General features: G+C 38.2%; 2 protein-coding genes across 2 annotated transcripts in view; one reads left to right on the top strand and one right to left on the bottom strand.

Moving 5' to 3' along the window:
• Nucleotides 1-2,593, bottom strand: part of myo1ha (myosin IHa) — a 33,097-nt gene extending 30,504 nt beyond the window's left edge. Inside the window, exons 1-4 of the mRNA XM_077522898.1 lie at nucleotides 2,465-2,593; nucleotides 2,291-2,406; nucleotides 2,015-2,213; nucleotides 1,850-1,930 (exon numbers count right to left, since the gene is read on the bottom strand). Of these exons, the coding sequence (XP_077379024.1) occupies nucleotides 1,850-1,930; nucleotides 2,015-2,213; nucleotides 2,291-2,406; nucleotides 2,465-2,593 (525 nt within the window). The remainder of the gene's footprint in view (nucleotides 1-1,849; nucleotides 1,931-2,014; nucleotides 2,214-2,290; nucleotides 2,407-2,464) is intronic.
• A 12,100-nt stretch (nucleotides 2,594-14,693) lies between these two features.
• The window catches only part of foxn4 (forkhead box N4), a 19,702-nt gene continuing 11,354 nt past the window's right edge, over nucleotides 14,694-23,041 (top strand). The window contains exons 1-2 of the mRNA XM_077522899.1: nucleotides 14,694-15,265; nucleotides 15,667-15,749. Coding sequence (XP_077379025.1) covers nucleotides 15,215-15,265; nucleotides 15,667-15,749 — 134 coding nt within the window. The 5' untranslated portion in view covers nucleotides 14,694-15,214. The remainder of the gene's footprint in view (nucleotides 15,266-15,666; nucleotides 15,750-23,041) is intronic.

Here is a 23,041-nt window from a genome sequence, read left to right as displayed (position 1 = left end):
GATAAACCAATAATTTAGAAGTGCCAATGTCGATAACCGATAAGTACGCCGATAATTGTTTGCAAAATTAACTTGAATACAAATATACTTTCGAGTCCTACTTTAAGTCGAACAAATACATTGGAACATTGTATAAACTTTGCACAATGTTTCAATATATGTAAAGCACCTTGAAGCTGAATTTTATTGACATGAGACACAACCACAACAGATGGACCAATGTGGCATGTCTATAATTATTGCTGGATTTATTATTTATTATCTGGTTTATCTGTATAAAATCAAATTGCTGATTATTATTGGCAGATTTCTCTATTATCTGGTTTATCTGCTTGACGTCAAATTGGCCGATAATTGCCGATAATTATCGGCCACCGATATTATCGTACATCCCTACTTTAAAGGGATACCTGACTTGAACAATTTTCAGCAGTGAAAAGTTCATATTTTGTCCAGAATGAATTTGGTAACATCATTATTTTCCATGTACAATTAATACCTATAAAAAGTAAATTTTCTTGCTGTCGACTGATGATGACATCACCCGTTGTTGAGGAAGTAGCTAACGGCCAATAATGGCTCACCTGTTTTCTGGGTTTGGTCAGTAAACTGAGCCATGATTAGTCGTTACCTACTTGCTCAGCACAGTCTATAGTCTGTAGTAGTATAGTGTTGTCGACAGCAAGTAGAAAAATTACTTTTTAAAGGTATTCATTGTACATGAAAACAATGAAGTTGTGAATGAATGAAGTTGTGTTAATTTCCCACGATGCTGTTCTCAAAGGAGGACCAGTGTCCAGCGTATCACTGTGAAACGTGCTTTCAATGCAATAGTAAGCAACTCTGCTCAGAGATGATTGCTTCACATTGCTCCTCCGTTTGTAAAGGATGCAAAATATATTACTGTAATATGTTACCCCCCCCAACACTGGTTACCACAGCATTTCAGTTACATTTACTTAATTTATGAAGTAATTGTGCCAGGTCAATTCATTCAGACATACTTAAAAATATTACTTGGAATTACTCAGCATTTCAGTTACATTGACTTAATTTATCTAGTAGTAGCCAGAGTCGATTCATTCAGACGTACTTGAAAATGTTAGTTGGATTTACTCATGCTTTCTTGATACTTTACATATTTAGCCATTTTTGGCAGTCAAACATGACTATTTTGCCTATAATAAATGTTCTATTTTAATTATTTTTCATGTACAATTAGTACCTTTAAAATCACATTTTGCAACTTGCTGTCGACTGAAAATGACATCACAAGAGCTCAGGTAACCAATCATAGCTCAGCTTGTGAATGTCACATGACCAAACCTAGAAAACAGGTGAGCTGTGATTGGTTACCTGAGCCCTTGTGATGTCATTTTCAGTCGACAGCTAATTGTACGTGAAAAATAATGAAAGTATCAAATTAATTATAGACTAAATATTAACTTTTTATTGCTATCATGGGCTAAATAAGTGAAGTATCCCTTTAATCAATGTCAGAACTTTCTAATCTACACAATATCTTTGAGTGTAAAAATGTTTCACCAATTATATTAAGTAACATGCAGTATTAGGTTTTTAAGTGTAACAACCAATCACAGCGCAGCTTCAGAAAACAGGTGAGCTGTGATTGGTCGGTGCGTGAGCCCTGAGCAACTTTGATGTCATCTTCAATCGACAGCACGTGGCAAAATGGCCGCCCATAAGATGGGTAAAAACAGCTTTAGTTTGCTTCATAACTCATTCCATATGTGTATTATTAATCAGAATGTCATGTTTAGACTAGTGAGGTCACATCTAACATATCAATGTCAAGAAATGTTTAAGGTTTAAATCTAAACCCTCTTACCTCACTATCAAACTGAATATCCATATACTTCCCAAATCGACTTGAGTTGTCATTTTTCAGCGTTTTGGCATTCCCGAAAGCCTGCAGACAGACACAATTGGATAATTCATACAAGCCTGACCATTCTGGGAAACGCCATCACAGCATAATAACATTAAATACAACCTCTAGAACAGGGTTGGACATGAGCATCTTGTCCCTGACGGTGTTTAGCAGAGCGGTGCTCGGACAGCTGACTGCATAATATTGTAAAATCTTCTTGGAGGCTTCCGTCTTCCCCGCTCCGCTCTCGCCTGAGATGAGGATGAAGTGATTGCTGAACTCAGTCAGCATGGTGTGGTAGGCGTTGTCGGCCAGAGCGTAGCTACGGATGAGCAGTAAGTCACAATGTTAAGGTCGAGCATGACTCAAAATCATCACAAACGCTCGTTTTACACTCACATGTGAGGGGGGAGCTCAAAGAAGTTGACCCCCATGTACACATCCATCTGTTTCTTATTGTAGATATCCAATTCTTTATAGGGGTTTACAGACACCAGTAAAGTGCCAATGTAGGTCTAGTTACAAAACATTTATTAGTAAAACAAAGTTGAGAGATTGACGCTTATTACTTACATAAATGAGATCCTTGCTGAAGCGTTTCTTGAGGTTGTTGAGGAAGGCTCCCTCCGAGGTCTCATCCAGGAGAACAAAGTCTTGAATGCCAACCTGGTGCCGCGCATTTAGGGCGCCCTCCATGTCCATCTCCACCTCATTATAGTGGAAATACAGGAGAACAATCTTGTATCTGTCTGGACCAGGTGAATTTCAAATTGTTGCCACTTGTGTCACCATGTACAGCAAGGGTGTCCAAACCTCTTCATTTGAGGGCCACATACAGAAAATCAGAAGGACGCAAGGGCCACATAATGTTATGAATAGAAATTGTGTTTAGTCCTAAAAATTGTACAAATAATTTATTTGTGCTTTTGCATATTTAGTTATATATATTTTAGTTATATATTTAGTTTAGTTTAAGTTTTTTTTTTATTATTCTTTTTGAGGTGGTTCTGTTAGTTTTTTTTATTAGTTTTAGTTCGTTAACAAATGCTTAGTTTCAGTATTAGGTTTTTTTGTGTGTTTTTTTTTGTGTATTACTCGTGCGCAACATTTAAAAAAACACCATGGGCGCAACGTCATTATTCTAGTTTATATCAAAATAAATCTACTGAAAGTCACATTTAATATCATCCCCAAAAGCTCATGCATTAAATTAATTACCAAAGACTAAAACAAAGGACATTTTTGCTATTATTATAGTTTTATTTTCCATCCATCCACCATCCATTTTCTTGACCGCTTATTCCTCACAAGGGTCGCGGGGGCTGCTGGCACCTATCTCAGCTGGCTCTGGGCAGTAGGCGGGGGACACCCTGGACTGGTTGCCAACCAATCGCAGGGCATAGTTTTATTTTAGTTTTGTAAACAGAAAATGTAGTTTCAGTTAGTTTTTGTTTTTAAAAAAGCATCTTTGCTTTTATTTTACTTCGTTAACGAAATTGTTTTTTGAATTTTAGTTTTTTTGTTAGTTTTAGTCAACTAAAATAACCTTTAATAGCTCCTGTGTTTTTGACACCTTCCCTTCTTACTTTGACCATCTCCAAACATTTTTGTTTTTATTTTATTTGAACTGAGTCAAATGCCATTTTTAGCAAATGTCACGGGCCACTAAAAAATGGACGGCGGGCCGCAAATGGCCCCCTGGCCGTAGTTTGGACACCCCTGATGTACAGGATGTCATTTGTCATTATTCTGAATATCCAGCAAGGTGAAATTCACAATTGACAGGCTTCGAATCAGCGATAATGATGGGGGAAATGTTTAAAAGAAATAATTTGTGCATGAAGCTGTGGCTATTGTAACTACTACTGAACTTGATTTGATGCAGACTGCGGTCATCATTTGACTTCCTGTTCCCTCCCTGTCCATCATGTGACTTCCAGTGTGCCCTTTAATGTGTTGTCAGTTCTGAAAGAACATTTCAATTTTGAGTAGGGTTAGTATCTTACAGAGCCCTCTAATCCTACTGGTGTCGTTCTGAACAAAGATGATATTGAACATCTCTAATTTTGAGTCCATGTAATAAAAGTATTTCTATATTTTATTCCATTTCATGTAATTTAATTTAATAAGCTTATAGCTTCCTAGAGTGTTCCTTTTCACAATTTAAACAAAAATACATATTCCGATGTAAGAAGACTTGTTGAACCGAAAGCCAATCACAGCTCAGCTTGTGAATGTCACATGACCAAACCTAGAAAACAGGTGAGCTGTGATTGGTTACCTGAGCCCTTGTGATGTCATTTTCAGTCGACAGCAAGTTGCAAAATGTGTTTTTTAAGGTACAAATTGTAGGTGAAAAATAATGAAATTATCAAATTCATTCTAGACAAAATATTAACTATTTATTGCTATAATGGGCTAAATAAGTGAAGTATCTCTTTAAGTCAAGTTTGTATCCCAGTATTTGGTTGTACTTTGTTCCTTGTGGCTTTGGGCTTTTGTTTAGACTTATTTTTGACTAAATAATAAATTACAAGAAATAACTTTTTTTGGCTGCATCCCTTTTTTGGGTCCTCATCAACATCAAAACAACAATTAAAGCATAATATCTCAAACTAACTTCACAAGTCAATATTTTCACCCAACACTCATTAAATAAGCTTCAATTTCCGTATTTTTCTGTTTGGGTCAAAAGACATTTTATTTTTTCTCTCTCTCACAGTAAATTCCACTCCAAATCACATCAAATCAAATCCTCAAAACTCTCTCAGCTACATTTCTCAAACTTGAATGTTGAACTTCTAAATAAATAAAATCTCAACAGCAAGTGTGACAAATGTCTGTAAGCACAACAATTCAAATGTTGCCGTTTTTGGGGGGAAAACGGCAGAAAAAAAGCACAAACATGGTGCCTGTCTCTTCTATTGAGTCTACGGCTCCACAGAGATCCGATGTGGCAAAGCTCTGTGCTTGTGCACATGAACAGACAAGCTACCACTACATGGAGCACGGTCACCTTGGCCCCCAGCCCGCAAGTTTCATCAGAGTTGGTGCACCAAGCAAACACAACAACTGTGCAAAAGGGACTTTGGGGAGCCCTCGAAAAAAAACAGCGGCACATTCAATAAGCATAGTGGGAAAAATTCCACCAATCTGTTTTGCATTCTCAGCACCAACACTCGGACCAAAGGTTTTCCCAGCTTTTGTTGGTTTTGTATTTTCTCCTCCTCTCTTTTGGAAGCAGAAGTCCTTTGATTCTCAATTCTCTCTGTAAAAACATTTAAAAAAAAGATAATCCATTGGATCTAATTGACACAAAGCCCTTCACCCCCTCCTATCCTTCGCCTATGGCCCTCGTTTCTTCTGAGAAAGGCCAAATGTTTTTTTGTCCTGTAAATACCACGAAGCAGAGACAAAAAAGATGTCTTTAAAATGCAGTCTACAATCCATTACACATATTCCCCCTGCATATCCATTCAGTAATTATTCATTAGAAAACATTTAACGTCACAATGAATTTCACACTAGGCAGTCGAAACACAATGGGGGCGATTTGGCCTATTTTGGGGCGAGGACTTGGGGAGGGGGTTGGCTGTACAGAGGAAGGTTGAAGGAGAAGGCTGGAAAAAGAGGCGGGGAGGGTAACGGGTGCAGTATTTGTCTGATCTGAGAAGCTCTGAAACCGGGCCGTCTTAAGACAACGGGGCAGACTAAATAGTGCCGTAACGGTCTGTGCCCCGCTGCTTGCTGTGACACTCATTTACTGCACCCTGAGGGGGAACAATAGAGGCTTGTTCTTAGTTATCTTGTGCTGTAATTTGGACTTCATTACTTTGCCTGGGGGCCCCACTGGAAGGAGAGAAGAGGCTAGTCAGATGTTGTTGTGTTTTTTCACGTCAGCCTCTGCACCCAATATGCTCTCACCCCCTTTTCCTGGACAATACCCCTGAACCACCCCACCAGCCCTGTGTCCCCGCCATTAACCCTTACCCGCCCCACTCCACCCACTTTAAGCCAATGAGACAGGTGAACAATATCATTGAAGGAACCCTTTTTGGGACGTCAGAATCAATCTGGTGATATGATGGGGGCAATGCCGGTGTCTGGTATCGTTGACACCCCCTTTATTCGTGGGAAGAAACTTCTCTTAGGCAATAATATCTCTTGACAATATGGTGGGACAGCGTGACTTAGGGGTCTGCCATACAGTATTACAAGTAATAACGTGGACAGATAAGCTGCTGTCAAGAAGACGATTCATGAATTCAATGGTCATAATCATGCTAATGTTTTGGGTTTTTATCTGAGTACAGTGTTTTCGTTGGTCTTCTGTATGCTACTACCGCAGGAAATAATTTCAATGTCTCTTTAAAAGGGAAGTCAACCTAAAATTTATGTTGTATGCCCCCACTAATTTAAATACAGCATTCTGATTAATGTTCTGTTTGTGGAATATGAATTGAGCTGCAAAGTCCTCCTCTTTTTTTTTTTTTTTTCTTAATCCATCTCAGGGGGGGGTAGCCATTTTTGTCAGGGGTGTGCAGGGGTGGGGCAGAAAGCAGTCCGGGATGACAGGTGTGCTCACAAAATGTTTAATTAACGAAACATAAGAAAACTAGACTCTTGAAACTATCAATAACATTTAGTCAAAACCAAAACAAATTCAAAAAAACAAAAAAAATAATCAGACAGGATTGCTGTTGACCGAAAATTTCATCATCAGTTGCTTAGAACTCAGGTAACCACCAATCATGGCTCAGCTTGCAAACATCATATGATCAAATTTAGAAACCAGCTGAGACATGATTGGTCGTTACCTGAGTAGCTGTGACATGATTGGTTGTTACCTGAGTTACTGTGATGTCATTTTTAGTCGACTGTAAGAAAAAAATAATAAAATGGTCGCCTCCCTGTGATGGATGAAAACAGGTGGATTTTGCTGCTTAATTCATATTCGACAAACACAATTTTAATCAGGATACCATGTTTAGTCTTGTGGGGATGCATAGAACATATTAATGAAAATGTTTGGGTTGATTTCCATTTCAATAAAGGTAGACAAGATGTGATTTGTCAATAAGCATATGTATAATGGAGCCTCCAAACACAATCATGTGAGTAACTCTTCTTTGCTATCACTGTCCTATGGTGGCATCACAAAAAAAATAAAAACAGCTGAAAACCTTTTTAGCCTTCGACTTTTGAAATTGGACTATAAACGTGTACTGGCACAATGTGCGTGGTAACATTTGCGAGCTCAATCTGGTGAACAGTGGAATGAATGGTCATCCGGTGAGCCTTTGTTAGATCATGTCCTTGTTCCACCAATGTTGAACAGCCCATTGTATTGTAATTAAGAGATGTTCCCTCATCTTGTCTAGAGTGTCACTGTTGCCTGAGGCTGTGTGACCTCATCCATGTGAGAATTATGTGACAATTAATTATCTACTACATGACTAGCACGTCTCTTTTGTAACACCCAACAACCACCAAACCCAAAGCAAAGACATTACAACTGTACTGACCCACAGAATAATTCAATAAATCACCCAACCTGCATCTCTGAAGTTATATTTTGCTGTCGTCAATCAGGATCCAAACTTCTACGAAATCGCCCGTCCTCCTGTGTCGGCTTGCATTTAGTCACCTGGTGAAATAGTTAGCGACGACAAGGTGCCTATCAATCTCCCATAAGCTAAAGTTGTGTAGGTGTTGCTGCTTGGGGGGCCTAAGCACACGTCCGCCCCATCCTGACCCACAATTAGGCCACAGTGCACCAGGTGCTTAATCATTCATGTCGCGGGAGGTGGAGGGACCAAGATATCTTATTCAGTTCTTACCTGAGTGTCTACTTCTATGCGGAGTGTAGCGTAACCATCCAGAAACTGGATCCAAACCACTCGATTTCAACCCCCAACCTTTCTCCTTCTCCTTTATCTATTCTTCAAGTGTTCTGAGCTTCATTGTACACCAAAAAAAACTCCTATCCTGAGTCTTCCACCATTTCCCCGTGCCATCATCCGGGTCTGGTTACTGATCTTTGATTAGGTGGATAAATAACAGGACATACTTGATTCCAAAGCGGTGTCAGAGTGCCATTGTTGCCACGAGAGGACTCATCTGCCAAAATGAATCGCCTTCTTGGGTGAAAACCGATCAGATTTTATTATATTCAGTTCGTTTTATTCATGTGATAATACAAAACGTCTGTGTTACTCTTACACAGCAGTTTTCTGAGAGGGTTCAAACATTTTGGTCCCACTCCCAATAGAGTAAAATTTACACTTGGAAGAGAAGGGGTTGAGGAACAAAGCCAAAGCCAAAACTTCATGTTGGGAAACTGCCAATCTAACTCCATGAGCCACACAATTTCGCTTGTCAGCTGGAATCTTCGTAACTCCAAGTCTTCTCTTGGATACAAGTGAACAATAGGAGTGGCATAGCTCATGTGGTAGAGTGGTAGTCCCCCAAGCTGAAGGTCGTGAGTTTGTTCTTCAACCCTTGTGCACTCTAAAATGAGAATTGCTTGACCAATTTAAGATTAAACAGATAATTGTTGACCATTTTAATAAAATTACTTCATGTATTAACACTCAATTGAATTAACTTAATACAAAAAGTGAACATTAAGTTTAATATTAATTACACTTAATATATCCACTTTGCATTAACTTAAAGGGGCACGATGCAAGATTAAGAGTTTTTGCACATTTGCGACCCCTCTGGCGAAACGTGGAATGGACCCCAGCGACATGCACACGGCCAGGAGCGGGCGCGACTCTTCGGGCACGAGCAAACCTCCAAGTTAATCGAACAAACGTAAACACGGAGCACAACGCCTTTTTCATAGGATTAATAATGTCTACAGAGGTAAGAAACGTATTATTCTTCAAGTTACTTTGTATGTGAAAGTCATTTTGAGTGACAAAAGCTTACGTAATTACAATCTTCCAAACGAAAATAGTGCATTCCCGTGAATCATATATGCCCAAGTGAGGAGACATTAGTAAGCGACCGTGTGGTAGTTTTATTCTGCACTGCTAATCATAAATAGTATGGAGCACCAAAACTGCCAAAATTCGAAATAAATAAATGACCAAATAAATAAATAAATGACTAAAAGTGAAAATAAAGATGAATATAAAAAAATATAATTCCAAAATTATATCTAAAAATAATAAATATAAATGGAAATAAATCCGTTTTTATTTGAACTTTTTTGTCATTTATTTATTTATTTATTTATTTATTTATTTGTTTGTTTGTTTGTTTGTTTGTTTGTTTGTTTATTTATTTATTTGGTTATTTATTTAGTCATTTATTTAGTCATTTATTTATCTTTTTATTTAGTCATTTATTTATCTTTTTATTTAGTCATTTATTTATCTATTTATTTAGTCATTTATGTATTTATTTATTTATTTAGTTAGTTAGTTAGTTAGTTAGTTATTTATTTAGTCATTTATTTATTTATTTATGTATTTATTTATGTTATATGTTCGAACATTTTTATGTTCGAACATACTGGCAAATGCGTTCGAACATACTCGCAAATGCGTTTGAATGTACTCGCAAATGTTCGAACGTACTTGTAGGCTACTTGCTACAAAGTTAGCATACATTCCCATAATGCTACGGGGTATTATTTGCGCATGCACGAGTGAAAAAAATGACAAACCTAAATCATGTACGGCAGACATAATAAATCGTAAGTTACGAATAAACACTGTTTTTTTTTTTGTTTTTTTTGACATTATGGGAAGGTATGCTAACTTTGCAGCATGTAGCCTACATGTACCTTTGAACATATTTGCGAGTATGTTCAAACATATTTGCGAGTATGTTCGAACGTATTTGCAACTATGTTCGAACATATTTGCAAGTATGTTCGAACATATTTGCAAGTATGTTCGAACATAATTCAATACGTTCAAACGTATTTGCAAGTATATTCGAACATGTTTACGGGTATGTTCGAACATACTCGCCAAACAAAAATGTTTACTCCACATTGGCAGCTCTTCGCTTCCGTATGTTACCACTTGAAGCAATTTTATTAAGTTGGTCAACAATTCTCTGTTTAATCTTAAATTGGTTCAACACAACTTTTTTTTTTTTTTTTAAACTAACTACCGGTAGTAAAAAATTAGCCAAAATATTTCCTAGCAATATACTTCAAATTTCTGAGCGAAAAAATCTTTAGTGTTTTTTTTTTTTATGTGCCAATTTTCTCATAAACACTAAAAATACTTAGAGTAAAATTCACTCTGAATATTTTACTCTCTTCTAAGTGTAAATTTAATTCCAGGAACCAAATAGACTCAGGTTCGAGTAAAATTGACTCTACAGAATTTCCTGTACAAGACAAGCAAAACTTCAACTCAGTACTAGTACACATTCTATGAAGCTGTTACACCTTGCAAAGAGAGACAAGGTGGGAGGAGTTAACTGTTTACTGCTGTTACCCGGTAACAGGGATTAAGCACAAACGCACAAACACACCCAAGGAACCACAGGTGTCAACTTTCTTTGTCCTACTGACTCATATGCAGTATAAGAAGGAAGTACTGTATTGCAGCCTATTGATTGATTGATTAAGAATTGGGACGCTTTCAGTCAACTACTTAGATGATTGAGTGGTTGGGCTTCTTTGAACAATCCAGTCCATAGAAGTTGTCAAGGTTACCTTGGTTTTGCCCCACCTCTCTCCCCGGTCCAGCAATGCTTGTCCAATCTTAACAAGCTTTGTGCTACCCACTGAGCCCTGATTCAGCACGAGACCCGGCAAATCCAATTACACAGGAGTCAGCGAGGTTGATTTTGCCATTATAGATTCCATGCTGAGAATGAGAGCTGATGATAACACTCACATCACACCACGGCTGCCCCTGCACTCTTCTCTCATTTTGTCCTCTCGTTTTTGTTCTCTTCCTATCTCATTCTTTGCTTTCTTCTCTTGTGTTTCTTTCCATGACTGCTACTTTCATACTCATTTTAAAGAGGCCTGGAACAAATGTTGGGACCAATCGTCATCTTGGTTCGAAAGAGATGGGTTAAATAGGTTACTTGAAAAAACTGAAGCAGTTGTGCCTTGATTAATATAGAGCAAGGTATTTTTTATTTTTATTTTTTATTTATTTATTTTTTAAACATATTTAGTAGCTCCTGTTGATGTCATCTATAATTCTGGAGTTTTCTGTTTAGAAACTATCTGACAAAGGGGCCTCTGAGTGCCACCTTAAGAGACACAATCTGCCCGCTGTGTGTCACATCAAAAGTTACATGAGCTCTTTCAAAGATGAGGCTATTTCCCACCAAGTCGGCACTAAGAAAGGAACAGGACTTTTGCTCCGGCAGCAGTGAACCAGACTGACCCCGCCTAAGACCAAAGGTCAACCAAAGGTCCACACCGCTGAGTGACCCCAGTGAACGTAACAAAAAAGAAGCTTTGCTGTGATCTTGCAAGACATGAAGATGAACGATGGATGACTAGGGTGGCCATTTCCATAAGATCAAAAAGGAGGAGATGTATTTAAAAAAAAAAATAATACATCAGACTCGCTGTGAATTTTCATCAACAATAAAGTTTTACATGGTTTATAGATCATGTTTGTGTAACTAAATGGTTAAGAATAGCAATTAAAAAGTCAAACTTATTTTTGACAATTTATTTAGTTTACAGTACTCTTGCTTTTATGCTTTTCCGTCCCTGCGTGACATTCTATGGCTGCTTTTTCCTGACCACATCCACATCACACGGGCAAAGCGTGCAGAAACCGTGAAACGAGTCTTGACTGCTTTTGGCCAGGAAATTGTGCTTTTTCATCCATTCAATATTAAAAGCCGTTTTGGCATTTTTGCTAGCGCTCTTTTTTTTATTATTTTTTTTTTATTGCTAGTGCTGCCATCAAAGAAGATGGCGAGGATATGACATAACTATATAGCCACACGTGGAGCTTTGTTTACATTTATTGAAACAATGATATATGATATTTTTGACTGAAGCCACTCTTGGCCAATCGCAGACCAGTTGTGACAAATGTGGGGTGGGGCTGATGCTTGGTCACATAAACTCAACCGCGGCTCATTTTATCTAAAAAGGAGGACAAACCAGCATCCTGCTTAGGGTTGCGCAGGAGGCAGGACATATCACTGAAAATTAGGAGTGTCCTGCCTAAGTCAGGACACCTGGCCACCATATGGATGACCGATTAACTGCATTGCTGATTGGCTAACTGATCTACTCACCAATTTACTAGCTTACTGACTGTCCAACCAGCTGCATGATTTGCTGATTTTTTGAATGGCTAGCTAACCAACAAAATACCTGACCAACTGACTTGTTGAATAGCTAAATGACTGACTGACTGACTGACTGACCACTCCAGCCTTTTGCAGAACACTTGTGCCAAGTTCCATCTCAGCATGGTTGACAGCAGTTTATCGTGGGTGGCCAGAGGGTCAACCTGGGTGATGTGCCACTCTGGGGGTGGAAGGGTCTCTGCCCAGAGAGGAGATTAGAATGGTGAGTTGACCTCATTCTCAGAAGTGCCGGTGTGCTTTGAGTAAGCACTTGGAACAAGACAAAAACACAAGCTACAAACACGGGCCAGCCCTCAGGCGGTGGTCCCATTGTTTCCCCACTACTTCTGAACAGGCATGAAAAGGGAAAGCTGTCACTCTTGTCGCTGAGCGGCAGGAAGTCCTCATGCTCTCATGTAATGGTAGCCTTGAATGTATCCCACAAAGCCAGGTCAAGGCCACTCCAAACACGTTTGAGAGACCTGCAATTTCACTACCTGACCACTGTTTGTTTTTGTTTTTTTCAATGTAAAGTAACAGTGTGTATTATTTAGTTCCATCGAGTGGTGAACTAATAGAATGCAATGATTTTGAAGCGCGCGCCCTATGGTGCCTCAGAGAGAACACAGTTCATAAGCCTAACAACACTACTACCTATTATTATTTGGGGCAAGCGATCAAGCGAGAACAGTACCTAACATGAACTCGTTGGAGCGGCTAGCAAGACTAGCTGGAGCAGCTAACAAGAGCAGCGAGTAGGAGAGGCTAGCAAAAGCGAGAGCAAAGCAGAGGGACACAAGTTGTGGGAACCCAAATCATGGGGCAAGCGACGGCCAGCTACCTGCAGGTCCCAGCTATAGAAGGTAAGCGCCGGTTTACCCATTGGGTTCGACACAAGCTGCAAGCACCACCAGAGGCTAACTACATTAGCGAAGTTCTTCTCCTTCTCCTTCGGGTATCTGTAGCCGAAAGATGGCAGCGAAACATGTCATACTCCTGGAAGAATGACAGATATGTCCATTTTCGTCTTATTTTGATTTATTTATTTATTTATTTTTTACATTTTTACATTTATGGGATGAAACCGAATGCAGACAGCCCAAAAACATAAATAAATAAATAAATAAATAAATAAATAAATAAATAAATAAATAAATATTTTATTATTTACTTAAATTTAAAAAAATTGACATAAATGTTTTTCACAGGACAGTGACGCTATGTAACATAATTCGTGAATACGAGAATTATATTTTAAAAAACAAACAAAAAAATGACAATTAAAATGATATGGAGCATATTACTTAAATTAATAGTGGATTTTAAAATGAATGAATTACTAGTTCACCACTACATTGCGCTAAATAATACACACTCGTCCAAACGTTTTAATTTATTTACTACAAACAATTAACATTGTTCATCTACTCTATGTTCCAACAATGTGACCGGCCACTAGATGGCAGAAGGTACAACTAACCGGTTTCTATTAATAAAACAATAAAAGCAACAGTAAAAGTTCAAATAAACAAGAACAGATTTGTCCATCCATCCATTATCTTGACCGCTTATTCCTCACAAGGGTTGCGGGGTGTGCTGGAGCCTATCTCAGCTGGCTATGGGCAGTAGGCGGGGTACACCCTGAACTGGTTGCCAGCCAATCGCAGGGCACACAGAGACAAACAACCATCAGAACAGATTTGTGAATTTTTTAATTTGTCAAAGTGTGAATAAATTATTTAAAAATATTTCATAAAATAAACTATTATTGTTTGGATGAATGATGGATAGATGTATTATTATTATTATTATTATTATTATTATTATTATTATTATTATTATTATTATTATATCTCTTCCACTAGAGGGTATAGGTACATAATTAACCTTTGTATTCTATACATTTTTTGTGACATTTTCACCATTTAATTTTAAAATTTTCTAATGTAAAATGACATGTAACCTTTCGGACTCTAGGACCTTGGGGGTGTGCTCTGTGAGGTCTTATTTTTTGTCCGTTACGTTCATGCATGTAATCATTGATTGATCCTTTGTGACACACCGATTTACCATCTGTGGGCTCTCATGGGGATGCTCACGTCCTGTCACTGCACACTTTGTAGAACCCTCCACCCCAACCTCTTAAAATAAGATAGCACATGACATACCATGGCCTCGCCTTTCAATGAAACCCTTCCCCTTAGTTTAGAAAACTAGTTTTTAAGTCAAATGTAAATCGTACATCCAAGTCGCTGTATTCGATGTTGATAATCACTTTCGCAAATTACAAGATTAAAAACTGCAAGTCACTGTGCACATTTGACAGCTTTAGGCGAAATGCAGACCTCCACATCTAACTATTTTCTTAAGTGAACCTGCTCATCCTTCCCGTGCCCCCCTCTCCTCCCCTCCTCCTCCTCCAGCCCCCTTCTCGCGCCTCCCCGGCTCTTTTTCCCACTGAGAAGGACGCGGCCACTACGGCGGGAAGCATCCTCAAGTACATCCCTTAAGGGCAAAAAAAAAAAAAACATTTCACCACATACACAGATGCCACCACAAGTAGCGATCACATCGTCTTAGCCCTCTCATGGAATAACCTGACAGGATTGGAGGAAATGTGGATATATATTCATCTCGTGATTATATTTGTTCTCTCTAAAATTACGTGGCATTGTTTCTTTATTTTGCGTATTGAAGACTCGCACGTGAATTATATATTTCCATGCTTTCATTTTATATGTAAAATGGTTCCATATAGAAACTAAACTAAAATGTCAGAGTGGAGTTCGGAATCATTTTACTACTCTGATGCCAAAAGACATTAAGAAGGGCAGCGAAGTTAGTGAATGGGACTGTTGGGAGCAGCTGTCAAAGTCATGGGATCCTCCTACCCGCGGGCCGCCTGGGAGCGCCGTTCAGCTCTCCACTGCGCATGAGCGCGCCTCGGACAGCTCCAGAGAGGGAAATTTAAAAACGGTTTTTTTGGGGGAGAATCAAGAGCTGCACAGTGGAATACAGTAGATGCTCTCCCGGACCATTCAGTCACACATTCTTCAATATCATCCAAAAGAGGTAATTTATAGTAATGTTCGCATGCTTTACCTTTGTGGAATGTTTTTGTTTAATGAGCAAGTTGACGTTTGAATGTCTTGTGGCTTTGTTGTTACTGTCTTTGTTGTCATGGCAAATGATGAGACATTTAAATCTCGGGCCTACTTTTATGGGCAACACTTAAATTTATGAATTAAAGTTAGAATACTGCTTATATCTTCTTTCTTTTTTTAAATAACATGTCTTTATAGGAATTAAAAAGTCTGTTTTCAAACGAACAAACAAAAGAAACAACAGACTACTAATAGGCTACTATTTAATTATTATTATTAAAATGTTTCACTTTTTCTCATAATTGTATCCGTTTAAGCATAATCATGACATGTTTACAAATATGCTTATTGAGGTACCACACATCACAGGAAATGATAGAAGGTGGAATTACATCCAGGATGTCAGGAATAATTGAGGATGCTGGCCATCATCCGTCTCCACAAGACTACAGGTAATTATTTAAAATTGACATTTTGTTATTATCTTGGAGTTTATAGTTACAAGATGTCTGTGTAAGCACTAGCAAAATGCTTATGGAGCAAAATGTCCACTAAATCTATTCTACATATATGACAGATAGCTTCTTTTGACAAATGGGGGAAAAGGGAGCGGGATGCATGAAAAGAAAGAAAAAAAACGAGAAGAATAAATGATTTTCAGTCTGAATGGATCTGTCAGAAACCATCAGCTCTGTTTACACTCCTGCTGTCGGCACACGGAGAGCTGGAACCTCTCGGGCCGTCGGCTCAGGGGGAGACGGGGCGCTCCCCGGGTCACCCGCATGCACAAGTGGCTCCCAATTAGACAAGGACGAGAGGGGAGGGCCAGGGGAGGGCGGGTTAGCGGGTTTGGGGTTCAATATTTGCTGTTGTTGAACCTCGAAGAGGACTCGGGTGATAAACGGAGACACCGGCTCAACATGTTGTGCATCAGTGAGCAATTTCTACGTTTGCTGGTGATACAAGAAGTGGGGAGGTGGAAAGGCCCTTGGGTGCCAGAGTTTTTGTTTTTTTTTAGGTTTGGACAGTTTTAGGTCATAACACATGCTTATTTTTATTTTTATTTTTGTACTGTAATTGAGTGCATCCAACCAATCCTTTTGTTTATGCACAAATTTACATAAAGTCATCCGCTTCAAATGTCCACCTGATTTATGTGGTGCTGTAGTCTTTTTAATAATGCATTTCAATATTTTAGTGACAGAAATGTAGGGCTACGTCTAACAATTACTGGAATAATCAATTAATCTGTCAGTTATTTTGTTTATTAATTGATGAATAAGATACATCAAACATGTTTTAATTTACATCCGTTTGCAAAAATATTGATCTGCTTTAATATTTACTTGAGACATCCGATGCTAGTTTTTTTCCAGACCGATACCAGCACAACTACTCAACACTTGAGTCATCTCCGATACCAATACCAAGTATCGATACCACTAGTGCTTTTGATGCATAAACATTTCCTGAAAACTGACAGCTAAATTTAAATAAAGACTTCTACACTCTTAGAAGCAAAAGTGCTTGTTAGAGCCTTTTTAGGTTCCCCAGCTTGCCCTCATAGGAGAACCTTTTTTGGGTTCCTGTTAGAACTATTTATGAAGGTTCCACCTGGAACCTTACCAAATGATTCTACCGAGCATAATGGGTTATACCTAGGACCCTTCTGTGAAAGGTTCAACCCAGAACCCTGTATGAGAAGTTCAACAAAGAACCCTTTAAGGGTTTCATCTAGATCCCACATAGGGAGTTCCACTGAGAACCCTCTTATGTTCCAAGAGTTTCATCCAGAACCTTCACAGTGAGTTCCACGGATAACCATTTTATATTGCAAGGGTTTCATCTAGAACCTTTACAGCGAGTTCCACGGATAACCATTTTATATTGCAAGGGTTTCATCTAGAACCTTCACAGAACATTCCACTGAGAACTCTTTTATTTTGTAAGGTTTCATCTAGAACCTTCAAGAAGTTCTACAGAGAACCCTTTTTATATTACAAGGGTTTCATCTAGAACCTTCACAGAACGTTCCACTGAGAACTCTCATATTGCAAGGTTTCATCACCAACCTTAAAAAGTTCCACTGAGAACCCTTTTTATATTGCAAGGTTTTCATCTAGAACCTTCACAGCGAGTTCCACGGATAACCATTTTATATTGCAAGGGTTTCATCTAGAACCTTCACAGCGAGTTCCACGGATAACCATTTTATATTGCAAGGGTTTCATCTAGAACCTTCACAGAACATTCCACTGAGAACTCTTTTATATTGCAAGGTTTCATCTAGAACCTTCATAGTGTACTACTGAGAACCCTTTTTATATTGCAAGGGTTTTATCTAGAACCTTCACAGAAGGTTCCACTGAGAACTCTCATATTGCAAGGTTTCATCTCCAACCTTAAAAAGTTCCACTGAGAACTCTTTTATATTGCAAGGTTTCATCTAGAACCTTCAAGAAGTTCTACTGAGAACCCTTTTTATATTGCTTCACAGCGAGTTCCACGGATAACCATTTTATATTGCAAGGGTTTCATCTAGAACCTTCACAGAACATTCCACTGAGAACTCTTTTATATTGCAAGGTTTCATCTAGAACCTTCATAGTGTACTACTGAGAACCCTTTTTATATTGCAAGGGTTTTATCTAGAACCTTCACAGAAGGTTCCACTGAGAACTCTCATATTGCAAGGTTTCATCTCCAACCTTAAAAAGTTCCACTGAGAACTCTTTTATATTGCAAGGTTTCATCTAGAACCTTCAAGAAGTTCTACTGAGAACCCTTTTTATATTGCAAGTTTCATCTAGAACCTTCACAGAACGTTCCACTGAGAACTCTCATATTTGCAAGGTTTTATCTTCAACCTTAAAAAGTTCCACTGAGAACCCTTTTTATATTGCAAGGTTTTCATCTAGAACCTTCACAGAACGTTCCACTGAGAACTCTCACATTACAAGGTTTCATCACAACCTTAAAACGTTCCACTGAGAACTCTTTTATATTGCAAAGTTTCATCTAGAACCTTCATAGAAGTTCTACTGAGAACCCTTTTATGTAACAAAGGTTTCATCTAGAATCTTCAAAGCAAGTTCCTCAAAGACATCTTTTATATTGCAACGGTTTCATCTAGAACAGAGTAAGTTATACTGAGAACCTTTTTATGTTTCAAGACGTTTATCTAGAACCCGTGCTATGAGTTTTGTTTTTTTATATGGGATGTTTAATACAAGCCGCACTATTCTACAGATCAAAATTGTTGTTTATTATGTTAATCATTGACAGTGCATACAATTTTGTTTAATGAGGATTTTGGATTTATTATTTACAAATCTTCAAACAATGATGGATAAGAACAAGCAGGAAAAACTATTATGTAGGTCCCGGAGAGAGGGCAGGACAGAGAGTATCGCAGGTCCAGTGGATTCAGCAACATGACAGCGAGATGCACGCAAGCCATGACACCAGGCTCTCCTCAGCAGGTGGATTCAGATCATCTCCAGCAATCGCGACATAGAATGAGAGGACAAAAAAAAATAAAAAAATAAGACAGTTAGTAGCACCAAGGCATACAGACATACATACATACTGCATCAGATGAAGCCATTTATAACAATTTAAGTAAAGCTATGCATGGTTGAATGAGAGCAGTCATTTATTTAATTCATGTATCACCTCATCATAATGGTGGCAGCAAAACAGACTGAATGAGCGTGGCGCCTATAACAAGAGCCTCCATTGGCACAAAATCAGGTGAAAGTGAGGGAACCCCACAAGGTTTTCATATTAATTACTTTTAATAAAGTTGAAATAGTAAAAATAAATTACTGGAAAAGGAGGTTCAATAGTCACCCTTAAGCCTGGTTCACATATAAGCATTTTTCAAATCTTTGTCAGATGCCACACATAAAGATAAAAAATGAGGCATTTAACAGCTTTGGTCATATTGAGTGTAAAGTGCGCCGATAATCTCATCACAGTCCCTCACAATCACAAACATAAAGATTATCATCTCAACACTGGTCAAGATTCCAGTACACCGTGAGAGACCTCTCGCTTGATTAGACGTGAGCTAATCAAAACCGGAGGGAGGTGGGCAGACCTTGTTTTTTTTTTGGCTCTAAGACAAGACACACCATGGAACTTACAACAAACGTGACGAACTGGAAGTAATGAAGGTGTTTTGCGGACTACTTCTCCCACGAGCTGGTCCTCCATGGAAGAGTTTTGGAATTAATAGAAGCATAAAAAAAAGAAAGAAAAACTTTGTGCTTCTGGTTGGTATACGCGCACTTCCGTCTTTTTTTCAGTTAGGACGCCTCTTGATTGGCTACATTCCGTTTGACGTCACAGTTGGTGGCGCAGGCGCACCTCGGCGTCCCTGCCAACGTTAAGATTTTTTGTCATAAATATTGAACATGTTCATTATTTAACATTGTCGGCCCCGACTGGTTTTGGACCCAATTATCGGGACAAATCCACTCTTAACACATCTCACATATATAGATAATCGTATAAGACAAATGATTGTTGGGCGTTTGACATCCTTGGTTGGGAAGGGGCAATATCGGGACAAAAACAGCCCGACTCTCTTTTATGTGTGAACCAGGCATTACCTTGATTATTTGAGGTTTCCCATCGCTTGATGTTTCACTTCAATCCAGCTTGTCTTACAAATTCATACACAGGTGTTCACGTGAGTGAATAGTAATCACCACTGATATGTCACACCTGTTTTGAAGAGGGCGGAGCGTGCAATCCAGAGCAAAACTGGCATTAAACTCCCAAAGCAATCATGGCAGCCAGCCCCCAGGTCACACAAACTAAAATCCAGCTTTTCCCCTGAGCAATACAATCACCACCAAACATTCGCATCATCCGTACAATCCGTACACCATTGTGAGTGGAACTGGAGGCAATGTGTGTAAAATGCCTTGCCCAAGGACTCAACAACACAAATTGGAGAGAGTGGGATTTGACATTGTTGTACATCACAAATTGGAAGTTTTACAATGAGAGCTTTGAGTACATTTTAGCAGTTTATTAAAAAACAAAACAAAACAAAAAGGTTGCTCAAAGGGTGAAGTACAAAGCCACAACCTTCAACCTTCAGGTTTGGGTACAGCCAGTGTCCCAAATGAGCCATGCTGCTCCTCCTGTGTGTTAGGATATTGCTGGTGTCAGTCGGAATCCTTGTAACTCCAAGTTGGCCTCATTTTGGACACACCAGCAATGCAGTACAGCGACAAACAAGACTGGCATAGCTCAGATGATATGGTGGTTGTCTCCCAACCTGAAGGTCTTGAGTTCGGTCCTCAATGCTTGTGTAATTTATTATTTATTTATTTATTTTAACTGGTAAAATTCACTCTGTTCTGAAACATGGCTAAACATTTGAAAATTTGATGGTAAGCATCTTCTAATACCCATGTTTTCAACAGCCCTTGAAGAACCCCTTCTTTCAAAAAGAGTTCTCTGTATTGAAACGGTTCTTACAGGAACACTGAGCCTCAAAAGAACCCTCGAACATTTAATTTATTTATTTTCCCAAAAAAGGGTTCCCCATGGCCCATAGTCCTGGAGAACCTCTGCCCTTCATGAAGAACCCTTTTGGAACCTTTACTTCTAAGCATGTATATATTAAGATTGGCTGGCAACCAGTCCAGCGTGTACCCCAACTACTGCTCAAAGCCAGCTGAGATAGGCTCCAGCACCCCCCGCGACCCTTCGTGAGGAAAAATCGAGCATGAAAATGGAGGGATGGGTGGACTTCTATATATCAATATAGCATTTTCCATAAATTGTAGTGTTGTTCCGATACCGTTTTTGGCTCCCGATACCAATACCCCGATACCCAGCTTTGCAGTATCGGCCGATACCGATTCCATACCGATACTTAAGATTTTTTTTTTCCTCAACATGAAAAAGCTGTCCTGCCATTGGTTCAGAGCATTCAAGGGCCAATAGGATATCTTAGATCGGCATGCAGTGAACATGTCACATATCAGTGAATGTCGTGCACCAGCAAGACACAAGATGCTGCATCCAAAATCCTATATAATCCTATAGTAGCGAATTCATGGTATCGGCATGTTACATGTGAGTAGTCAGCGATACCGATACCACTGTTTTAACCCCTGGGCGTTATCTTATTTTGAAATGACTTGGTCAGAACCATCAAAAAGCCCAAAACGGGTCACAATAACGCCTTTAATGCAGTATCGGCACCTCTGCCGATACCAGTATCGGTATCGGAACAACACTAATAAATTGTATGAAATTAATGGCAAATTTCTATTCTTTTCATTTTTAACTCATTGACTCCCAGCCATTTTGACTGAAGCAACACCGTTTTACTGGATTTTGATTGATTTTGCAAGGCCCACAGAATATTGTGTTCTATTGCCATCAAAATATGGAACCTACCAAAAGAAAGATTAGTCTCTTCTTTCATCAGGAAAAAATGTATATTTGTATCTGTTTCCGTTTTTCAGCAATTAGAATTAGAATATAGCTATGTTTCATCAAGTTTCATCATTGTTCACAAACCTGTTGAAAACACTGGGAAAAAGAGCTTGTTGCAACATGGTCCTGGCTGATATCTTATACTCTTCTGCCACCTACTGGCCGTTTTTTGTAATAACTACCATTGCTTTAAGCGACCTTTTCATATCAGAAGCTGTATCAAAGCCTTCTTTATGCTCTAGCATAAAAAGGGGGAAAAAAACAGAAAAAACGCATAAATACGTTTTTGGGAGTGCATGACAAAGTATTAAAATACATATTTATACGTTTTTGGGTTTGAATGAGTTAATTTCTATTTCCTGATACCATGCCCATCCTAAGTATTTACTATTTAGAAGCTGAAATTCTAAGCATTTGGACAATTGTAAATTAAAAAAGGTATGTAAACGATGAATCTATTATCAAAAATGATTAGCGATTAATCTGATCATCGATTTGTTGTTGATTAATCATTGTAACTTTGTATTATATTGACGTATCATTATTGTAATAAAAAGACACATTTTTGAAAAGCATGCCCATGTGGGAATTTTGTTTTTGTAATTTTTGTAATTTTTTTTGTAAAAATTAAAAAGGTATCTAAACGATTAATCGATTATCAAAAAATGAGATTAGCGATTAATTTGGTGACCAGTTTGTTGTTGATTAATCATTGCACCTCTATATTATATTGACATATTTTTATTGCAATGACACATTTTGAAAAGCATACCCAAGTGGGAATTTTGTTTTTGTAATTTTTTGTAAAAATTAAAAAGGTATCTAAACAATTAATCGATTATCAAAAATGATTAGTGATTAATTTGATCATGGATTTATTGTTGATTAATCATTGCACCTCTACATTATGTTGACGTATCGTTTATTGTAATGACACATTTTGAAAAGCATGCCCAAGTGGGAATTTTGTTTTTGTAATTTTTTGTAAAAATTAAAAAGGTATCTAAACGATTAATTGATTATCAAAAATGATTAGCGATTAATTTGATCATCAATTTGTTGTTGATTGTACATTGTACATTGTACATTGTACCTCTATATCATATTGACATATTATTATTGTAATGACACATTTTGTAAAACATACCCTAGTGGGAATTTTGTTTTTGTAATTTTTGAAACTTTTTATAAAAACTATAAAAAGGTATCTAAATGATTAATCGATTATCAAAAATGATCAGCGATTAATTAGATTTTGATTAATTTGTTGTTGATTAAT

This window comes from Festucalex cinctus, chromosome 5 (assembly GCF_051991245.1).
Source record: "Festucalex cinctus isolate MCC-2025b chromosome 5, RoL_Fcin_1.0, whole genome shotgun sequence".
NCBI lineage: Eukaryota > Metazoa > Chordata > Actinopteri > Syngnathiformes > Syngnathidae > Festucalex > Festucalex cinctus.
This window is presented reverse-complemented; position numbering and strand designations above follow the sequence as displayed.